The sequence below is a fragment of the Schistocerca piceifrons genome, chromosome 1 (assembly GCF_021461385.2).
Source record: "Schistocerca piceifrons isolate TAMUIC-IGC-003096 chromosome 1, iqSchPice1.1, whole genome shotgun sequence".
In the NCBI taxonomy this organism is placed as follows: Eukaryota; Metazoa; Arthropoda; class Insecta; order Orthoptera; family Acrididae; genus Schistocerca; species Schistocerca piceifrons.
This window is the reverse complement of record NC_060138.1, coordinates 726,610,332-726,628,483: the sequence shown is the minus strand read 5'-3', so window position 1 is coordinate 726,628,483 and position 18,152 is coordinate 726,610,332. Positions and strand designations below refer to the sequence as shown.

Below are 18,152 nucleotides of genomic sequence, written 5' to 3'. Positions count from 1 at the left end.
CTGCAGATTCTAGCAGAATGGTAAAAAGAGGTGATGGGACCATGATGACAACTGAGGTTATATTAACCAATCTCTTGAATAAAAAATAAAACCAGATATACTTTTAGGACATTACCACCTACCAGCAGAGGCAATGAGTCTTCAAGCGTTAGTGTTCACCTCAAAGTAGCAAAGTCTGATCACTCTGACAGGGTATAGGCCACTGATAGCAGGGTGTCACAACAATGGGAAGGTTTGCTCTCACCTGAAAATGTAGCACAAGCCGTACAGGTGTGGCCAAAGTAGATGCCAGCAAAAGATAGTACATTCCCTTTGGGAAGGACAAAAGGATGATAATTAGGCTGTGGAACCTTTTCTTGCTCATATTGTCCATATGGCGCCATTCCTCATTCCAAGCCTCCCAAAAGCTGAAAAAAAACCACGCTGACTGCAAGCTGGATGCCAGTATTCCCATCTTACCATCTTCCTTTGTTAACTTATAGGTAAGCTTGTTTCCTGAAATACCAAGGAGAAGGTCTACATGAATGTAATCAGGTCCCAGTACTGCGAAAGTCACAAAGAAGATCAGGTCATGTACTGTCCAAACTGATGGCTTCCTGGGATGGTATCTGTTTATGGTCTGTAGATAGGGAATTCTCATGAGCTGAAGTGCAGGAACAACAAAGCACTTTGATAATGGCCTAAAATTTTGCTGTAAAAATATACCCCCATATGTTAGAAGTGTTGTTCATGACTCCCAGAATGTGTGAAGACATAGCCAGTATCATCATCGACCTTCAGAGCTGTCTGTCAGTATACACTGTGGTGACAGAAGCCATGTGATACCTCCCTTTTATCATGTCTGACCTGCTATTGCCAGGTGTTGTGCAACAATGCAACATCGTTTGGACTCAACAATTTTTTAAGTCCACCGCACAAATATTTAACCATGCTGTCTCTACTCCACTTCATGGTTAGTCTGGACTGTCTTCGCTCTGACCACCTTCCTCCACTGAACCCTATTGTCAAGTCATATTTGCAACTCACTCCATAATTGCGGAAAATTCCCGGTGCAGGATTTTGTGCATGAGCTGACCTATCCATTATGTCCTGTAAATGTTCTATGGGATTCACATTGGGCGAGCTTGGTGGCCAAACCATTTGTTTGAATTGTTCAGAATGTTTCCAACCAATCGTGAACAATTGTGGCAAGGTGACATGGTGCATTGTCATCCATAAAAACACCATTGTTGTTTGAGAACATGAAGTCCACGAATGGCTGAAAATGGTCTGCAACTACCCGAACTTATTCATTTTCCCATCATTTGGACCAGAGGACCTAATACATTCCACGAAAACTTAGCTGACACCATCATGGAGCCATGATCACCTTGCACAATGCCTTGACAACTTGGGTACAGGGCTTCATGGGGCCTGCACCACACTTTAACCCTACTATCAGCTCCTACCCACTGAAATCAGTGCTCATATGACCACATCGCAATTTTCCAGTCTATGGTTCCACCCATATGGTTACGAGCCCAGGAGAGAGGCACTGCAGATGACGTCGCATCTGTTGTCTGCTGCCATACCCCATTAACACCTAATTCCCTATAATGTATAAATGTCTTCACTCTAGCTAAAATGGGGGCGGGGCAGGGGGGGGGGGGGGAGGAGGTGTTAGTCACCATGCTTGCAAAGTTTATTGTCATTTGAAGTGGATGAGAGTATACGTATCTCGTGGTTCAAAATATAAAAAATGGAGTAAGGTTTAGTTCTGCTGTATCTTTCTTTTCTTCTTTAAAATGAGGAGGGGAACATAGCTCTCCACAGTTGATACATATTGACAGTTGGTTGCAGGGAATATTCTCATGCAATTCCCACCACAATCTCCACAAGTCAGTTATTTTGTGTAAGGAGATATACCCAAAACACATTCATTTAAAACGCCAAATGGAGAGCAGAAAATATGGCTCTACATTACATTGGTTTACCATTGCTATTACCTTTCAGGTAACACATCTCATCCAGAAGCTAAATTAAAAGCACCAGTATCCACCTTATATTTTGGCCCCATCAGATATGGCTACAAAAATGGACACCCATTCACTCCAGGTTTGTACGCAGTTCATTTGTCTGCAATGTGAGGTCACTGCCATGCGCTAGACCCTGTGTAAGTGGATGCAGAAACTGTTAGAATTTGTTTAAGTATCAGTGGATGAAAAATGGTCAGATACAAGATGCCCCCTCCCCCTTCTAGGAATTCCACACAATAACACACATACAGCTTCGTAGATGGCACATCCACTAAGAGGGGCGGTCATAAAGTTTTAATTATTACCTCAAAAAAGTTAGTTTTTTTACACACTGAAAGGTAGCAGCACTGCAACGTTAATAGGCGCGCACACGCACACGCACACGCACACACACACACACACACACACACACACACACACACACACACGGTACAGTGCTTGGCTATCTTTCAGAATGCACATCCTTTTTCTAACTAAAACACACACACACACACACACACACACACACACACACACACACAATACTGGATGGGAAGTCGCAAGTGACCTTAGTTTAGGCAACGAAGGTTACAGGAGCAAAGGATATGCTGTAATACAGGAGCAAAGGATGTGCTGTAAGGATAGCTCCCGTCTGCACAGGTCAGAAAAGGTGGTGGTGGTGGTGGTGGTGGTGGTGGTGGTGGGAAGGATCCAGATGGCACAAGTTGGGAACCAGTCATTGAAATCTCACACGCTGTGCTCTGCTGCATGTTGTGCCACTGGCTGGTCAATCCCGTTTTTGGCAAAAGTTTGGTGGTGGCCACTCATTCTATTTGACAGCTTGTTGGTTGTCATACCAATGTAAAATGCTGTGCAGTGGTTGCAGCAGAGCTGGTATCTAACATGGCTGCTTGCCATTAACAGACCAGGCCTCTGACAGGGTAGGATAAGCCTGTGACAGGACTGGAGTAGGTGGTGCTATGTGGGTGGATTGGGCAGGTGTATCTGGGTCTTCCATAGGGGTACGATCCCTGTGGCAGGGGGATCCCTGTGGGAGTGTCATAGGGATGGACTAGGACATTGCAGAAGCTGGATGAGTAGCACAACGTTACTTTGGGAGGGGTTGGAATTACCTTGGGTAGGATGTCCCTCATTTTAGGGCAAGATGATACATAACCAAAGCCTGATGCAGGGCATGGTTCAGTCACATCAGTCCAGGGCCTATTGGGTGACAATGGTGGGGGGAGTGGGAGGGGAGGTGCTTCTCTGTGGTTGGTTCTTTGGAAGGCCTTCAGCTTACTGGGTGAGAGAGTTCTCATCACTGCAGATGTGCTAGGCTGTATAGGAGGGATCTTTTGGTGTGGAAGGAGTGGGAATGCCAAAGTGCAGGTAATATTGATGATTGGTGGGTTTGGCGTGGACTGAGGTGTGGAGGGAGCTATCTGAGGGGAGGAGACCGACATCTAGGAACGTGGGATGATGGGTGGGGGAAGACCAGCTGAAGTGGATGGGAGGGACGGTGTTGAGGAAGAATGAGTATAAGGCATCCTGGCCTTGGGTCCAGACTATAAAGATTTCAGCAATACACTTGAACCAGACCAGGGGTTTGGAGTTTTGGGAAGCTAGGAATGTTTCCTCTAGATGGCCCAGAAGAGGTTGACACAGAAGGGCACCATCCAAGTGCCCACAGCTGTACCACAAATTTGTTTGCATACCTTCCCTTCAAAGGCGACATAGTTATGGGTTAGGAAGTAGCTGGTTAGGTGTACGAGGAACGAAGTGGTGGGTTTGGAATCTGCAGGGCATTGGGAGAGGTAATGTTTAACTGCGGCAAAGTCATGGGCATGAGCGATGTTGGTGTATAGTAAGGTTGCATCAACAGTGACGAGTAGGGATCCGGCAGGTAAGGGTGTGGTGATAGTGGAGAGTTGTCACTAACTAACCACACTGGGATGCCCATAATTGCTAGGTTTCTAGATTTTGGGGAGCATGCAGAAGGTGGGTGTGCGGGCTGTTGTTGGGGCGAGTAGAGAGATGGATTCAGGGGAGAGGTTCTGAAAAGGGCCTAAGGATTTCAGCAGGGATTGGGTATTATGTTGGACTTCTGGGATGGGGTCACTCTGGCATAACTTGTAGGTGGAGCTGTAGGACAAGTGACAGAGGACTTCTGCCAGGTAGTCTCTCAGGTTCATCACAACGGTGGTGGAATCTTTGTCTGCCAGGAGGATGATACAGTCAGGATCCATTTTTAAGTTGTGTACAGCAGTCCTTTCTTCTGTTGAAAGGTTGTTCTCATTAGGGAGGGAACTGAGGAAGAATGGTGGGGCCAGGTTGCAAGTTAAGAATCCTGGAAGGTGACCTTGGAATGGTCAGGAGGGACTGTGGGAGTGTCACTGTTGGATGGTGGTCTGAACAGGGACAGGAAGAGTTCAATGTTGTGACTGGATTGGCTTTGGTTAGAGGGGTTAGTGGCAAAGACATGCTTCCACTATAGGGAATACGAGAAGGAGTAGGTCTTTCACAAGTTTCAACATGGTTAAACCTGGGTGTAGGACTGAATGTGCAGCCTTTGGATAGAATGGAAACTTCTCTGGGGCTGACGAGTTTGGTGGAGAGGTTAACAACAGTGTTCTGGAATTGTTTCGGCTCTAGATTTTGTGGAGTGTTGGCAGGGGGTTTTGGATGATGCTCTAGATTACAAAGGTCAGCTAGGCAGGGTCCTGGTGCTATGAAGGATTAACAAGAAGGAACGCTGCAGGTAGGATGGAGGTAGGACAATGGTGCCCCAGTGGGAGTAGGATGTCAGCAGGCTGGATAACTTGTGGAGGTGGTATTTGGAATTTTCTTCTAGCTGTTTGAGTGCCATGATTTCAGTTTGGGTGATGAGGCGTATGTAGTTGTGATTGCATAGTAACAGTATTTTGCAGAGTGAGTGGAGGCAGTTGAGGGATTCATGTGACATGGAGATGTTTTTTTTTTTTTTTTGTAGAACCAGGTTTGTGTGGCAAATGGAGTGGCAGAATCCGATAAAATAAAGGTCACTGTGGAAGGAGGGGGTGTAATCCAGGGAGACAGGCGTTTGTGTGTGTGCTTTTGTGCTTGCACGCATGTGCAAGTTTTTCCTACAGAAAGAAAAAGCAAGTGCTTTTCGAAAGCTACTCAAGTTCCTCCCTTTTGTTTGAGTGCCTATTGATGACACAGCACTTCTGTCTTTTGGTGTCATTACCTTTATTTCTAAACAACTTTTAATTTTCAACCAGAACTTTCCATACATTATACTGCCTAGTGGCTTCCTTCCATCCAAACCTCACGTCACCTGTCCTTCATTACTGTTTGCTTTATTCACCTCCGCTCTATTGTTTGTCGGTTTCTTTCTGTTACTTCTTTTCCCTCTCGCATTTATGACACAAACCATAACGGTCGTGACAAACGTGGTCGCACCTGACTTTTGTTACACCCTGTAGTATTGGCCACATCTGTTATGGCAGCTGCCCCCAAAGGGGCTCAGCATTTGTTTGCTGAGTACAGGCTTGGTGTCCACAGAATTCCTGAGCTGGGGACTTCTAAGAGCTGTCAGTCCCCTGTCACCGTAAGCTCTGGGCATGCTTCAGCGAACACTGTGCGGTGCAGTGGTGGAATGTTGTATGTCTCAGGGAAAGGGGATCTTGGCTTGACTGGCTGGATCGCGAGAATGGAATAAACCTCTATTTAAAAAAAAATAAATAAATAAAAACCTTCAATCTCAAAGTGTGCTGCACACTGATAGGATGCATGGCTGCTCATATGGGGCAGTCATTAGTGGGCAACCTCTGGGGAACATGCTGCACCTCAGCTGTATAAGGCTTACTCAGGCTCTGTCTGAGTGGACCCTTATTTCCCTAGCCGCTCATAGGATCGAAATGGAACCTTTGAAATCATCATATTCTCTCCTCCCATTCATCCAAGAGAATGAGAAAGGCTAGTAGTCCTGATAATAAGAATACTTTGGACTTCAGTGACAGGGCTCATCGAGTCATGAATAATAATGTGTTTTTCGTGATGAGGAGGGAGAGGACATTTGAAAATGTGTCCCCCATCTGTATTCATAAGGGTTTTCAGATTCTGCCACTCCATTTGCCACACAAACCTGGTTCTACAAAAAAAATCTCCATGTCACATGCATCCCTCAACTGCCTCCACTCGCTCTGCAAAATACTGTTACTATGCAATCACAACTACATACACCTCATCACCCAAACTGGAATCATGACACTCAAACAGCTAGAAGAAAATTCCAAATACCACCTCCACAAGTTATCCAGTCTGCTGACTTCCTACTCCCACTTTGGGGCACCACTATACTACCCCCATCCTACCCAAAGGGCTCATCCTCGTCAACCCCTCATAGCACCCAGACCCTGCTAGCTGGCCTTTGCATCCTACCACATCTTCCAAAACCCCCTACAAACAATATGAAATCTGGAGTCCATCAAAATTCTCAGCCCCACAGAAGTTTCAGTCCTATCCAAAGGCCACATTGAGCCCTACTCCCATGTTAAACGATGTTGAACTTGTGACAGACCTAATCTCCTTCTCTCGTTCCCCAAAGTGGACACACTTTTTTGCCACCAATCCCTCCAACCAAAGCCACTCCAATCCCAACATCGAACCCTGGTTGTCCCAATTCATACTGCCATCCAACAGTGATCCAGCCACAATCCCTCCTAACCATCCCCAGGTCACCATTCAGGAATTCCTAACTTCAAACCTGGCCTCACAATCCTTTGCCAGGTCCCTCCCTAATGACAATAATCTTTCCACAGAAGAAAGGACTGTCATACACAACCTAAAATAGGATCTTGACCGGATCACACTCCTGGCAGACAAAGGTTCCACCACTGTTATGATGAACAGGGAAAAAAATTGAAATGAGGAGGGACTACCTGGCAGGAGGCCTCCGCTAGTTGTCCACCAACTCCACCTGCAAGTGCTGTCAAGAGTGACCCATCCCAGATGTATAACATAACCTCCAATTCCTGCTGAAATCATTAGGCCCTTCTCAGAACTTCTCCCTTGAATCCATCTCTCTACTCACCCCAACAACAAAGCACACCCACTTTCTATAAGCTCCCCTAAATCCACAAACCTAACAGTCATGGATGTACCATTGTGGCTGGTTACAGTGCTCCCACTGAAAGAATCTCTGCCCTGCTTGATCAAATTCCCCAACTAATTTTCCAAAACCAAGCCTCGCACATTAAAGATACCAACCACTTCCTGCGCCAGCTCTCAACCAGCGCCACACTCTTACCTCCCAGATCTCTACTCGTCATTGTTGATGCAACCTCACTATACACCAACATCGCTCATGCCCATGGCTTTGCCGCAATTAAACATTACCTTTCCCAATGCCCTGCAGATTCCAAACCCACTACTTCATTCCTCATACACCTAACCAACTACTTCCTAACCCATAACTACATCACCTTTGAACGGAAGGTATGCAAACAAATTTGTGGCACAGCCATGGGCACCTGCATGGTGCCCTCCTATGCCAACATCTTCCGGGCCCTCTAGAGGAAACATTCCTAGCTTCACTGCTTACATCTTTATAATCTGGACCCAAGGCCATGATAACTTATCCTCATTCTTCCGCAACCTCAACACTGTCTCTCCCATCCGTTTCACCTGGTGCTCCTCCACCCATCATCCCACATTCCTAAATGTCTATCTCTTTCTCTCAGACAGCTCCATCCACACCTTGGTTCACATGGAAGCCACCAATCACTAACAGTACTTTCATTTTGACAGCTGCCACTCTTTCCTCACCAAAAAAATCCCCGCCATACAGCCTGGCCATCTGTGGTAGACACATCTGCAGTGATGAGAACTCCCTCACCCAGTATGCTGAAGGCCTCACAAAGGTCTTCACAGACAGGCAATACCCTTCAGACCTAACTCACAAACAGATTCCCACCTCATATACTCATAATTACCTGATTCTCACATCCACTCCAAGAACCAACACAAACAAGCAGCTTCCTTGTCACCCAATACTACCCTGGACTGGAATGACTGAACCACATCCTTTGTTAAGCTTTGATTATCTATCATCATGCTCAGAAATGAGGGACGTCCTACCCAAAATACTTCCAACCCCATCCAAAATGGTATTCTGCTGCTCATCCAACCTGCATAACATCCTAGACCATCCCTATGCAATTCGATCATACCCCTATGGAAAACTCAGATGCAAGATCTGTCCAATCCGCTCACCCAGCACCACTTACTCTATTCCTGTAACAGGCTTATCATACACCACCACGGGCTGTTCCACCCGTGAAAGCAGCCATGTTGTATACCGGCTCTGCTGCAACCCCAGCACAGCAATTTACATTGGTATGACAACCAACCAGCTATCAACTAGGATGAGTGGCCACCCCCAAACTGTTGCCAAAAGCAAGGTGGACCATCCAGTGGCATAATATGCACAATTTCAATGGCCGATTCACGACCAATGTCATCTGGATCCTCCGCACCACCACCAGCTTTCCGGGAGCTGTGTAGACAGGAGCTAGCCTTACACCACACCCTTCACTCCAGTAACCTTCCTGGCCTAAACCTAAGGCAACTAGCTGCCCCCCCCCCCTTCCCTTCCCTTCCAGTGTGGCCAATAAAGTCTGAATGAAGAAAAATGAAGGGGGAAGACCATCTCTCAGTGGAAAACCAAGACTCCCAGGAGAAGTAGAGGAACTGCTGCTGGAAAAATTGAGAAACAGCCATGCGTCAGTTTTCAACACACTGCGTAACATTTTCAACATGATAAATGTTGCCCCTGTGCCTGGTTCCATGACCGCTTGCACCAATTTAAAGAGCCTGCCAGACTGAGGCAGCAGCAGAAATATTTCAGCCATTTCTGGACAATCCTGAGGACTTCATTAACCACCTGTTCAACATGGACAAATCCTGGGTGTATCACTATTCCTTTGAGATAAGGGAGCAAAGCAAGCAGTGAAAGTATGTCAAAGTGCTGGAAAAGGTGAAGACCCTACCACTATTGAGTAAAGCGATGTCTAGCTTTCTTTTTCTCTCTCTCACAGAAGGCTGTCAAGGTGAAGAGTCATGCAACCCCACCCAAAGGTGTGGTTTTTGTTCCACGAAATCGCCCCAGCTCAAATTTTGCTTCACCTCTTGTATTCTCCTGAAATAGCTCCCATAGACTCCTTCTGCTTTCCTCACATAAAGAAACCGTTGCATGGCAAGCATTTTCAAAATGACAGTGAGATGATTTCTGAGATGGAAGATTTTGCGAACAGCTGAAATGCAGCCTTCTACAACCAATGTCTACACCAAATCATCCATTACTGGCAAAAATATAGGATACTGAAAGATGAACATGTGGACAGCTAACACTATCACACAGTTTTGTGGTTGCTGCTTGAGTTTTTTGAGGTTATAATTTTATGACTACCCCTTGTAAAAATCATCTGTTTATATAAGAGTTCTCTCTCTCCACACACACACACACACACACACACACACACACACACACACAAAATAGTCTTGCCAGTGCTACTAAACTGTAGTTCCCTCACATCCATGCCAAACATGATTGTCTCAGCTGCAAAAATGGGTCATCATAATAACAAGTGTGTTCTTCGTCTTTCTCCTTTTCTGACCGAGTGATATCGGAATTCATTAGAGTAATTCACTGGTTCTTTCAGGCAGATACCCGGAAGGCCCCAGGAAGAAACTGAACCCTCAAGACCAGTGCTGCATTGATTGGCAACTCTATATCTGTTTCACAATTGTTATTTTCAGTTGCGCTTTCACCTTTTATTTAATGTTCTGGTACACAAAACTGTCTTCCTTGACATCCTGCTGAAGCAATATGTTAAGTTCCAGATGGTAACATTTGTATGCTTTTCAGACAGCATGGGACACAGTTTGTGGACATTCCTGCAGTTGCATTTGTATTCAATGGTGTTATACTTCTCAATAGGTTTTTTAAGAGCATGATAAATTTTGTCACATGGGTGGAGGCTGCAGTGCATTTGTAACACAAAAGGGATATTTTTGATGTTTTCTCGAGTTCTTGTACTTTTCACATTACTCTAGCGCAAGTGAATCATATCTGCTAGGTTGGCAACATTGTTTCGTCACAATAAAGCATCTTCTCACAATTATCTCAATCTTGTATGACAGTGTTATGCAACTGAATCACTGGTATTTAAGATAAACTTTATTGTGCATACAGATACTAAAAGATTAATGAAGACATCATCAAAGAGGTCACCCCAGAACAGTGCACAAAGTTGCTTTTCTCACCAACACCCCATCTTTTCCGTTAACTACACCTTAATTACCACTCAGGTACTGAATAGCATTCAGACAAAAGCTGTAAGTCAAAGACAACTGCCACACATCCTGCTTTCCCTTCCTCTTCTTGCCTGTTTCCATGTTATCTTGACAAAAAACAAATGTCTTGGGCGGAATAAGGAGTAATGTGTGCGTTCCTTGCTGAGCTATTTTAATGTCGGAAATGTAACTGGTAGTGTCTGACTCATGTCTGAAGTGCTAGAAAATAAATGGCCTACCCAGACAAAGAACAACCCTGCCCAGACAAAGAACAACAATCTACACTCATTGGTTTGGAACACCGGTGGGAGGGAACAGTAGTACAGAATGGAAAGGGAAAGAGATACTGGAAAGGGAGAAGGAGGTGGAAGTGACCAACAGGAGGTGAAGGGAAGTTAAAGAAAGACCAAAAGGGCAGAGCAACTGTGGGATGTTAAAAAAACTAGGAAACAGGAACAAGTGGCGAAAATCTGGGAGGGAGAATACGAGTAAGTGGAAAGGAAAAAGGCAGATGGATGCAGAAAATGCAGACTTGTGACAAGACCAAGGACTGAAGCTGTGACAGGCAAGGGTAAGGTAGGGTGAATGTACAACATAGCTGGGTCAATCCAAATGAAATGGTCCAATAACAATTAAGCTGGTTGCTAGACCATTTTTAAGTATTTTAATTTTTTATATATGATTATTACCAAATAACTGAGAAGTTCAAAACAGTTTTTTTTAAAAAAAATTTACCTTTCACCTTTACTGAATGGCAGCCATTTTCGTTTGTAAGTGTGTGACGATGTTTCAGTTTAGAGATGTTAGCAAAAATATAATATCTCTGCCCTGGGTTAAGTTACAACATTGCAATTTACATGATTGTTTTTAAAAAACTCTCCCCTACAACATTGTCTATTACACAAAATACCCTAAATTCAAAAACAACCAGTCAAAATGAGCTCCAAAGTTTGGTATCCAAATTTTCAAAACTCCACTTTTTAGGCCCAAAAATAACAAACTAGGAGTGATTTATGACAACCAATACAAAAGAGTTACATGTTTGCACCTGTTTCTGTCCTTCAAAGTAGTCACCAGCATTGTGTAGAACCCATTGCCAGGCGTAGTATACCGTCAGCAGAGCCTGTTATGTTGATGGTGCGAATGGAGCAATCTAAAGTTATGGTGATTCTCGCGTACGACTGTGACTGTGTTATACTAATGCATTATGTTCCTTCACGGCAGACTGCCAATGCAAAGTATTACTGTTCTTTTTTTGGAGCATCACCTGCGACCAGCTTTGCAAAAGAAGCGGCGACACTTTCTGCACAACCCACCCATCATTTTGCACGACAATGCGCACGCGCATACAGTGCAAGCTGTGGCTGCTCTGTTGAGTCGTTGCGACTGGGAAGTACTGTACCATCCACCATATTCCCCAGACTTCAGTCCTTGTGACTTTGATTTGATTCTGAAGATGAAGGAACCAATTTGTGGCATTCGCTTCAAAACTGTTCCAGAGATTCGACAGGCAGTAGACCGCTCCATTCGCACCATCAACAGAACAGGCTCTGCTAACGGTATACTACACCTTCCACATTACTGGCAACAAGTTCTACACAATGCTGGTGACTACTTTGAAGGACTGGTGCAAACATGTAACTTTTTTATATCGGTTGTGAATAAACAGTTGCCACTGTAAGTTCCAACCCTCTTATACACTCAAGGACTAAGTTTTCTGTAAAAATGAATGTATCTTTTGATTTGATAAAGTACAATCCCTATGTGTTCACACTAAATTTTAGACACACTCAAAAATCCAGTACTTCCGCTAAACTGGCACCCGCATGTGCGAGAAATGGTCGGATTAGCAAGAGTCTAGTGCATTAATTTTTGAAATGCAATCTCCTCCAGACAATTTATAGCACTGACTTGATATTTCACAGCCTGAAAGTTGTTGCCAGGGTAAAAGTTATTAATTTTCACAGTTAATGTTTGATACTGCTAACAGTCACAACCAAACTATCAGCTGCCACATAACTGTTTATCCCCCTCCCCATCAGTAAAGCAACATACAAAACACAAAGCGTTCTTCATAAAACAAGAATCCAAGTGAAACATAGCCTTTTTATGAGCAAGCAGTGCTCTTATTAACATAGGCATCTCCAACAATTCATATGCAGTTAGTTAGTTACGTGTTCCATTTATCAATAGCACGGAAAACCGTTATGATGTGGAACGTGTTTGTAATAAGCCTAATGATATCAGATGACCAAAATGGGCAAGTAATGTGCTGTTTTTAGTGTTTAATGTTCACAAATGCCAAACTTATTTTTTTAAGTAGAGCGCACATTAACTGGAATTAATTGTTCTAAAAGAGAGAAAATAATGAACTACTTGTTAACACTTGCAATGGTTGTTTTCCACCAGTAAGCTAGTTAACAATGTTTTCAGAACAGGTCACACAGACTTCATAATCACATTTAAGAAACATCCCCACTTACATTTATGAAAAATAAAAAGATTTGCAGCAAATGTTACCTCACTATAGAGCACCTCTAGGTAGCTGCAAGATGTAATTTGAAAGTTATGACAAAGAACAGTAGTGACAATACGTTTTTTTCTGCAGAGTATTAATCATATAGCAAATGAGTCACCACTATTAACTTTTTTTTTTTACATGGAGCCTAATTTTTTTTATCTTTAGTGACTTATGAGTGATAAGCAGCAATGTTAGTTGGAACACCTATAAAGTGGACATTCATATATATTTCAACTGTCAAACTATCGAGACACCAGTGTGGATAACAAGAGTCCTGGGCGAGGGGTATTCTTGTTATTGACATCTTCAAAGATATTTAAAACATGGGCATATCAGACCACAGTACGAAAATTTGAGTTTTCAGTGGTGTCATAAATTTAACTATGGGTTGAACAATACTTTCATGCTGTCATGACACATTCACTGGCTTCATCAAGTCAGAACAAAATTATCAATTTCCAACTTATATTAGATTTTGGGCTTTGCTATAGACTGTAGCCAAAAGTTGTTTCTTCCTTTTTTTCGTCCTAAGAGGATTGTGAACTCACTAAACTCAATTTCCAGCACGTAACATGCTTCAAACATCAGGTAATCCATCACTTAGCTAGCAAATTGTGCTAAAATATAACTGACTATATTTTATCCAATAATAAAGAAACTGTTTAGGATGAGGCAGTCATACACAAGTTAGACTTTCAAAAGACAATAGGGATATTAAGATGCAGATCGAAAGTACATCAAGACTCATCAGGCAAGATATTAGAAATGTAGAGCATCAGAATTTACTTAAGAATACAAAGGTTCACTAGATATATTCAAGCAATGAATACAGTATCTACAACATTAAGGATATACAGACATACAAGAAACTGGCAATTATTGAATAAACATACTTAAAGCAACAAATGATGTTACATGTACAAATAAAGCAAAAAGATAATCCCAAACAGACTATGGCAACTACTGATAATAAAGAGACGAGAACTTAAGAAACTGATACAAGGAACCTCTAAGATTAATCCGAATTACCCAAAATACTTTGGAAATGTCTTCGAGAGGGTGCAAGATGATACACTGAAAATTTTATAAGATTAACTACTCAAAACGATAAAAGTATGAAGAAAAGTAAACAGAAACTTAGGTAGGGCCTAGATCGTACATTTCATTGGTCAATATGGCACTAACAGAAAGGAAACTATATATGAGTACTTAACTATCTCTCTAAATGTTGGCATAATTTAAGAGGGAATCAGATCAGAGAGAGCTGAAAATGAAAATAATTGTACATAAAGCCATTTGACGCATAAATACAAAAGCACCACAAGATGATGTTTCAATACTACTGATAAAAGCTGGGGGGGAAAAAAAAAAAGAAAAAAAAAAAGAAAAGGAAAAAAAAAAAAGAAAGAAAGAAAGAAAGAAAGTCAGAACTTTTAATTTATTTTACAAACTACAGATCCATCTGAATCCTTTCCACTATTTACAAGATATTCACTAAAATTGTCAACAGCACAGAAAAAAAACATAGTAACTTAATCAGACAGATGAACCAGCAAGCTTCAAGAGTCGCTTTAGAACAAATTGGCCACAATAACAAGTCGATAATAAATATGAAAATTATTGATTTGAGATTCATAATTTTTGGAAAGTTCTTTAACGAATAACCCTTGAAAAATAGGGCACTGATTCAACATGTGTTGGGAAAATACATAATCTGATGTTATAGCCCCCATTAGACTTTACCAGGATAATGCAGAATTAAGAATTGAGAGAGGTGTCGCCAAAGTGTTCTCAGCAATACAAAAGGAAATTTACATACCCTTAAATTGGGAAATTTAAGGAGCAGTATGCTTTAACAGAATATTTACAAACCATATTCATTTTCGTAAAGTCACTACCGTTCGTCTCAACTGAAGATAAACAACAGTTAATTGAAGTACTTAACACGGCCATTTTACAACTAGCCCTGAAAATAAATTACAATCAGACTATAAAAAACAATGTGCAATCGACACACTGAGCAAAAGATTTTACAAGTTCATAATGAAATCATGGAACTTGTTGACGAGGAATTTGGTGTATTTGAAGACGACTGGATGGGCAGTAAAGAAAATAACCACAAGATTAAAAAATGGCTTGGAATTTGTATGTAGTGGCGAAAAAAAATTGGTGAACTGAGTGTTGTTCTGCAAGGTATGATGATACGAATATTGGCAAGAATATGAGGTGTGTTGTTTAACAAGGTATGATAATATGTATATCGGCAATTACTTGACATGACAGGAAAACAGTAGATTCGGAAACAGACTAGCAAAAGACATCATTGTGACAATAATTACAATGAAATGGAGGTGGCCCAAACATTTAGTCTGGGCCTGTATAAGACGTCGAACTGTTAACGAATTAATCACAAAATTTCTTCTTGGTAAACTAACTGTTTTGTACATCTATTCACTAACAGAAAGTAATTCATGCATCCAAGCAAAAGGTATAGTTTTACAATGGTAATTTAGGCTGCGAAATTTGGTATTCGACTTCAATCGAGAATCCAAGCAATAAAAATGAAAGCAGTATGCCAACAATACAAGGCTTCTTTGCACATGCATGTAATATCTGCAAAGTTAAACACATGATTTCATAACAAAACAACACCTATGGGGCCAGAAACAAACGCATGCGTCACTTATGCATGCAATTTACCCAAATCAGGCGATATAATACACACAAACGGCGGTACCGACAGTATGACGGAATCATACACATGCCACTGGTTGTGAATCACACCAATACGACAAAAACACTACCACTGACTCACTCGCACCGTGTAAAGTTATCCACCTGATGCTCAAAATTAGGTCTTTTAATCCTAAAGCTGTCATGAATGTCATCAAATCCCTGGTTAATGCACGTAGGTAATATTTCTTTTTAATTAATCTCGTAATTCGCCATGATCCACGAATTCAAAGCCACAGCACACAGCGTCAGTTCTTACCGCGTCATCCCCTGAGTCTTCTGTATTAGTGGATTGCTCTGAATGAAAATGAGAGTTTTTCATTACTTTTGATTTAGCTGAACTCGTTACCGGTGACATATTGACTGATCATTGCCCACTATACTTAGCATCTATTCCTAAACTTCATACTACATTTCAATCTCATCAGAAACTTTTCTTCAAAATAAACACCACATCACAGACACACAAACCAATACAAAACGTATTAATTTCAAACGTATCCCAAACTTGCCCACGCCACAGTGCCAGGTCTACCAACATTACACCGGCCCGGTAACATGAGTCCACTAGAAGCGAGTAACTTCCGCAAGTACTGTCTGCAAGACTTTTCGACGTGTTTACAGTAGATCAAAAACTTGCATAAATGGGAAGGAACTTGCTTCAAGATATTGTGGCAGTGTTTACACTAGAGTCACGTTACGAGATAGGCAAGTGGGAGTTCAAAATCTCGTCTGCAAAAGCCTCAGCAGCTGCCACTGTTCTTGTTGAAGAAAAAACGCGACGAACAAAATTTTAAGAAAAGAAAGAATTGTTTGCGTTAAGAAGCGGGTACAAAGGCGTACATTTTTTTCCGAGATAGATCATCGAACGAACTAAAACCAGCGGACTCTGCTGAGTTTAAAAACTGCCTGAGAATGTCTTATGCAAGTTTTGAACAACTTTTGTCTATAATAGAATTAAATAATAGAAAACAATATATGAAAATGCATCACACTCTTCCACCAAGAGACCGTTTTTTAATTGCCCTTCGATTTTTAGCAAACAGGTAAGAGGATAAAACACTTAAATATAAAAACGAAGTATTTATTTAGAATTACTACATACGCTGATTTATTTTATATATTTTCAGCAGAGTCCTACCACTCCTTCACGTATCTTTCGTGTGCCTGTCTGTAGGATATCTCGAGTCGTACTGGACTGCTGTGAGGCTCTATAAAGACGTTTGAAAAGAGAATATTTAAAAGTTAGTATTTTGACACTCAAATAATTCATTTAAGCAGAACATTTTGAATGACTGACCTCGACGGCATAAGATAAAATAACATCATGTGATGTAGTGCACAATGTAGCAATAAAATTTCTGTCGTCAGATATTCAAATGTTGCAACTACTAACCTCTGCCAAAATTTCCAAAATAACTTTCTGGATTCTATAATTTAACTTTTTTTTATTTGCTCCTGTTTAAGTGCTCGACTCTCTGAAGCAACGTAATCTCCAAATACTTGTAATTCATCATTTGGTTTCTGCAGCTTTTTCAAGATATTTTTTCAGAATAGCGTCAGAAACAGACTGCGCCAGTCTCTTCCTTTTGCTCGTTGTCCTTTTGGCTTCCGTTTCTACGTATCTTTCCTCTGAAATAATAGGTCTGTTTGTGTGAAATTAATTTTCTTTTTTACCTTATCTGCTATCTGAAATCCGAGGACTATTCGGAAAGTAAGTTCTGATCGATCGCGAAAGTGAAAATCCATTTATTTATTTATTTATTCCATGTGACCTAATGGTACACAGTGTGTTGCAGATGTCGGGAAATATCATTTAACATTGTTAACATATATTAACGTAAGCCTATAGTATCCTAATGTATTATATTGCTCAATGTTTTCAATTTAACACAAACAGCAAGATTACTGTTCTAAGTATTCATTTACAGAGTAAAAACAGTGACACAACAAATATGACTTCACGGCTTTGCTAAATTTTATGTTGTCTTCGATGGACTTAATACTAGTGGGAAGATTGTTGAACAGTTGAAGGCCCATGTGGAAAACTCCCTTTTTACACAGTTGAGTGTTTGTACGTATAACATGTAGGTTTGCGTTTTTCCTGGTGTTGTGTTCATGTATTTCATTATTTTTTACGACTCAGGGGTCAGTTGGCACTATGTGTTTTCTGAAGAATTTCAGAGTCTCAAGAATGTAGAGGCAAGGCAGTGTAAGGATTTCCAACTTTCTGAAGATGAGTTTTGCAGGAGTCTCTGGGTTTGCTCCCAGTAATAATCCTCATTGCTCTCTTCTGGATTCTGAATGTGCTCAGAGCAGTTGGAGAATTTCCCCAGAATGTTACACAATATTTTAGGTGGGCTTGTATATAAGTGTAGTATGCACTGGTTAATGTTTTCAGGCTAGCACATGTTTTCAGTACACTCAATGCATAACAGCCAGTACAAATCCTGGCATTTACCTTTCCTGTATGTGTATTCCATTTCAGGTTATCTTGAACCCACAGACCTAGGAATTTGAAAACAGTGTCGGTATCTGTTGACTGGTTATTTATAGTGACAGATGGC

General features: G+C 41.6%; 1 protein-coding gene across 2 annotated transcripts in view; it reads right to left on the bottom strand.

Moving 5' to 3' along the window:
* LOC124711199 (polycomb protein EED) overlaps positions 1 to 16,133 on the bottom strand; it is an 85,272-nt gene extending 69,139 nt beyond the window's left edge. Inside the window, exon 1 of one of the 2 annotated variants that reach the window (XM_047241138.1) lies at positions 15,845 to 16,133. In XM_047241138.1, coding sequence (XP_047097094.1) covers positions 15,845 to 15,943 — 99 coding nt within the window. In that variant the 5' untranslated portion in view covers positions 15,944 to 16,133. Of the gene's footprint in view, positions 1 to 15,673; positions 15,693 to 15,844 lie in introns of those variants that run through there. The other variant, XM_047241147.1, reaches the window with a different exon arrangement.
* Positions 16,134 to 18,152: the final 2,019 nt, after the last annotated feature.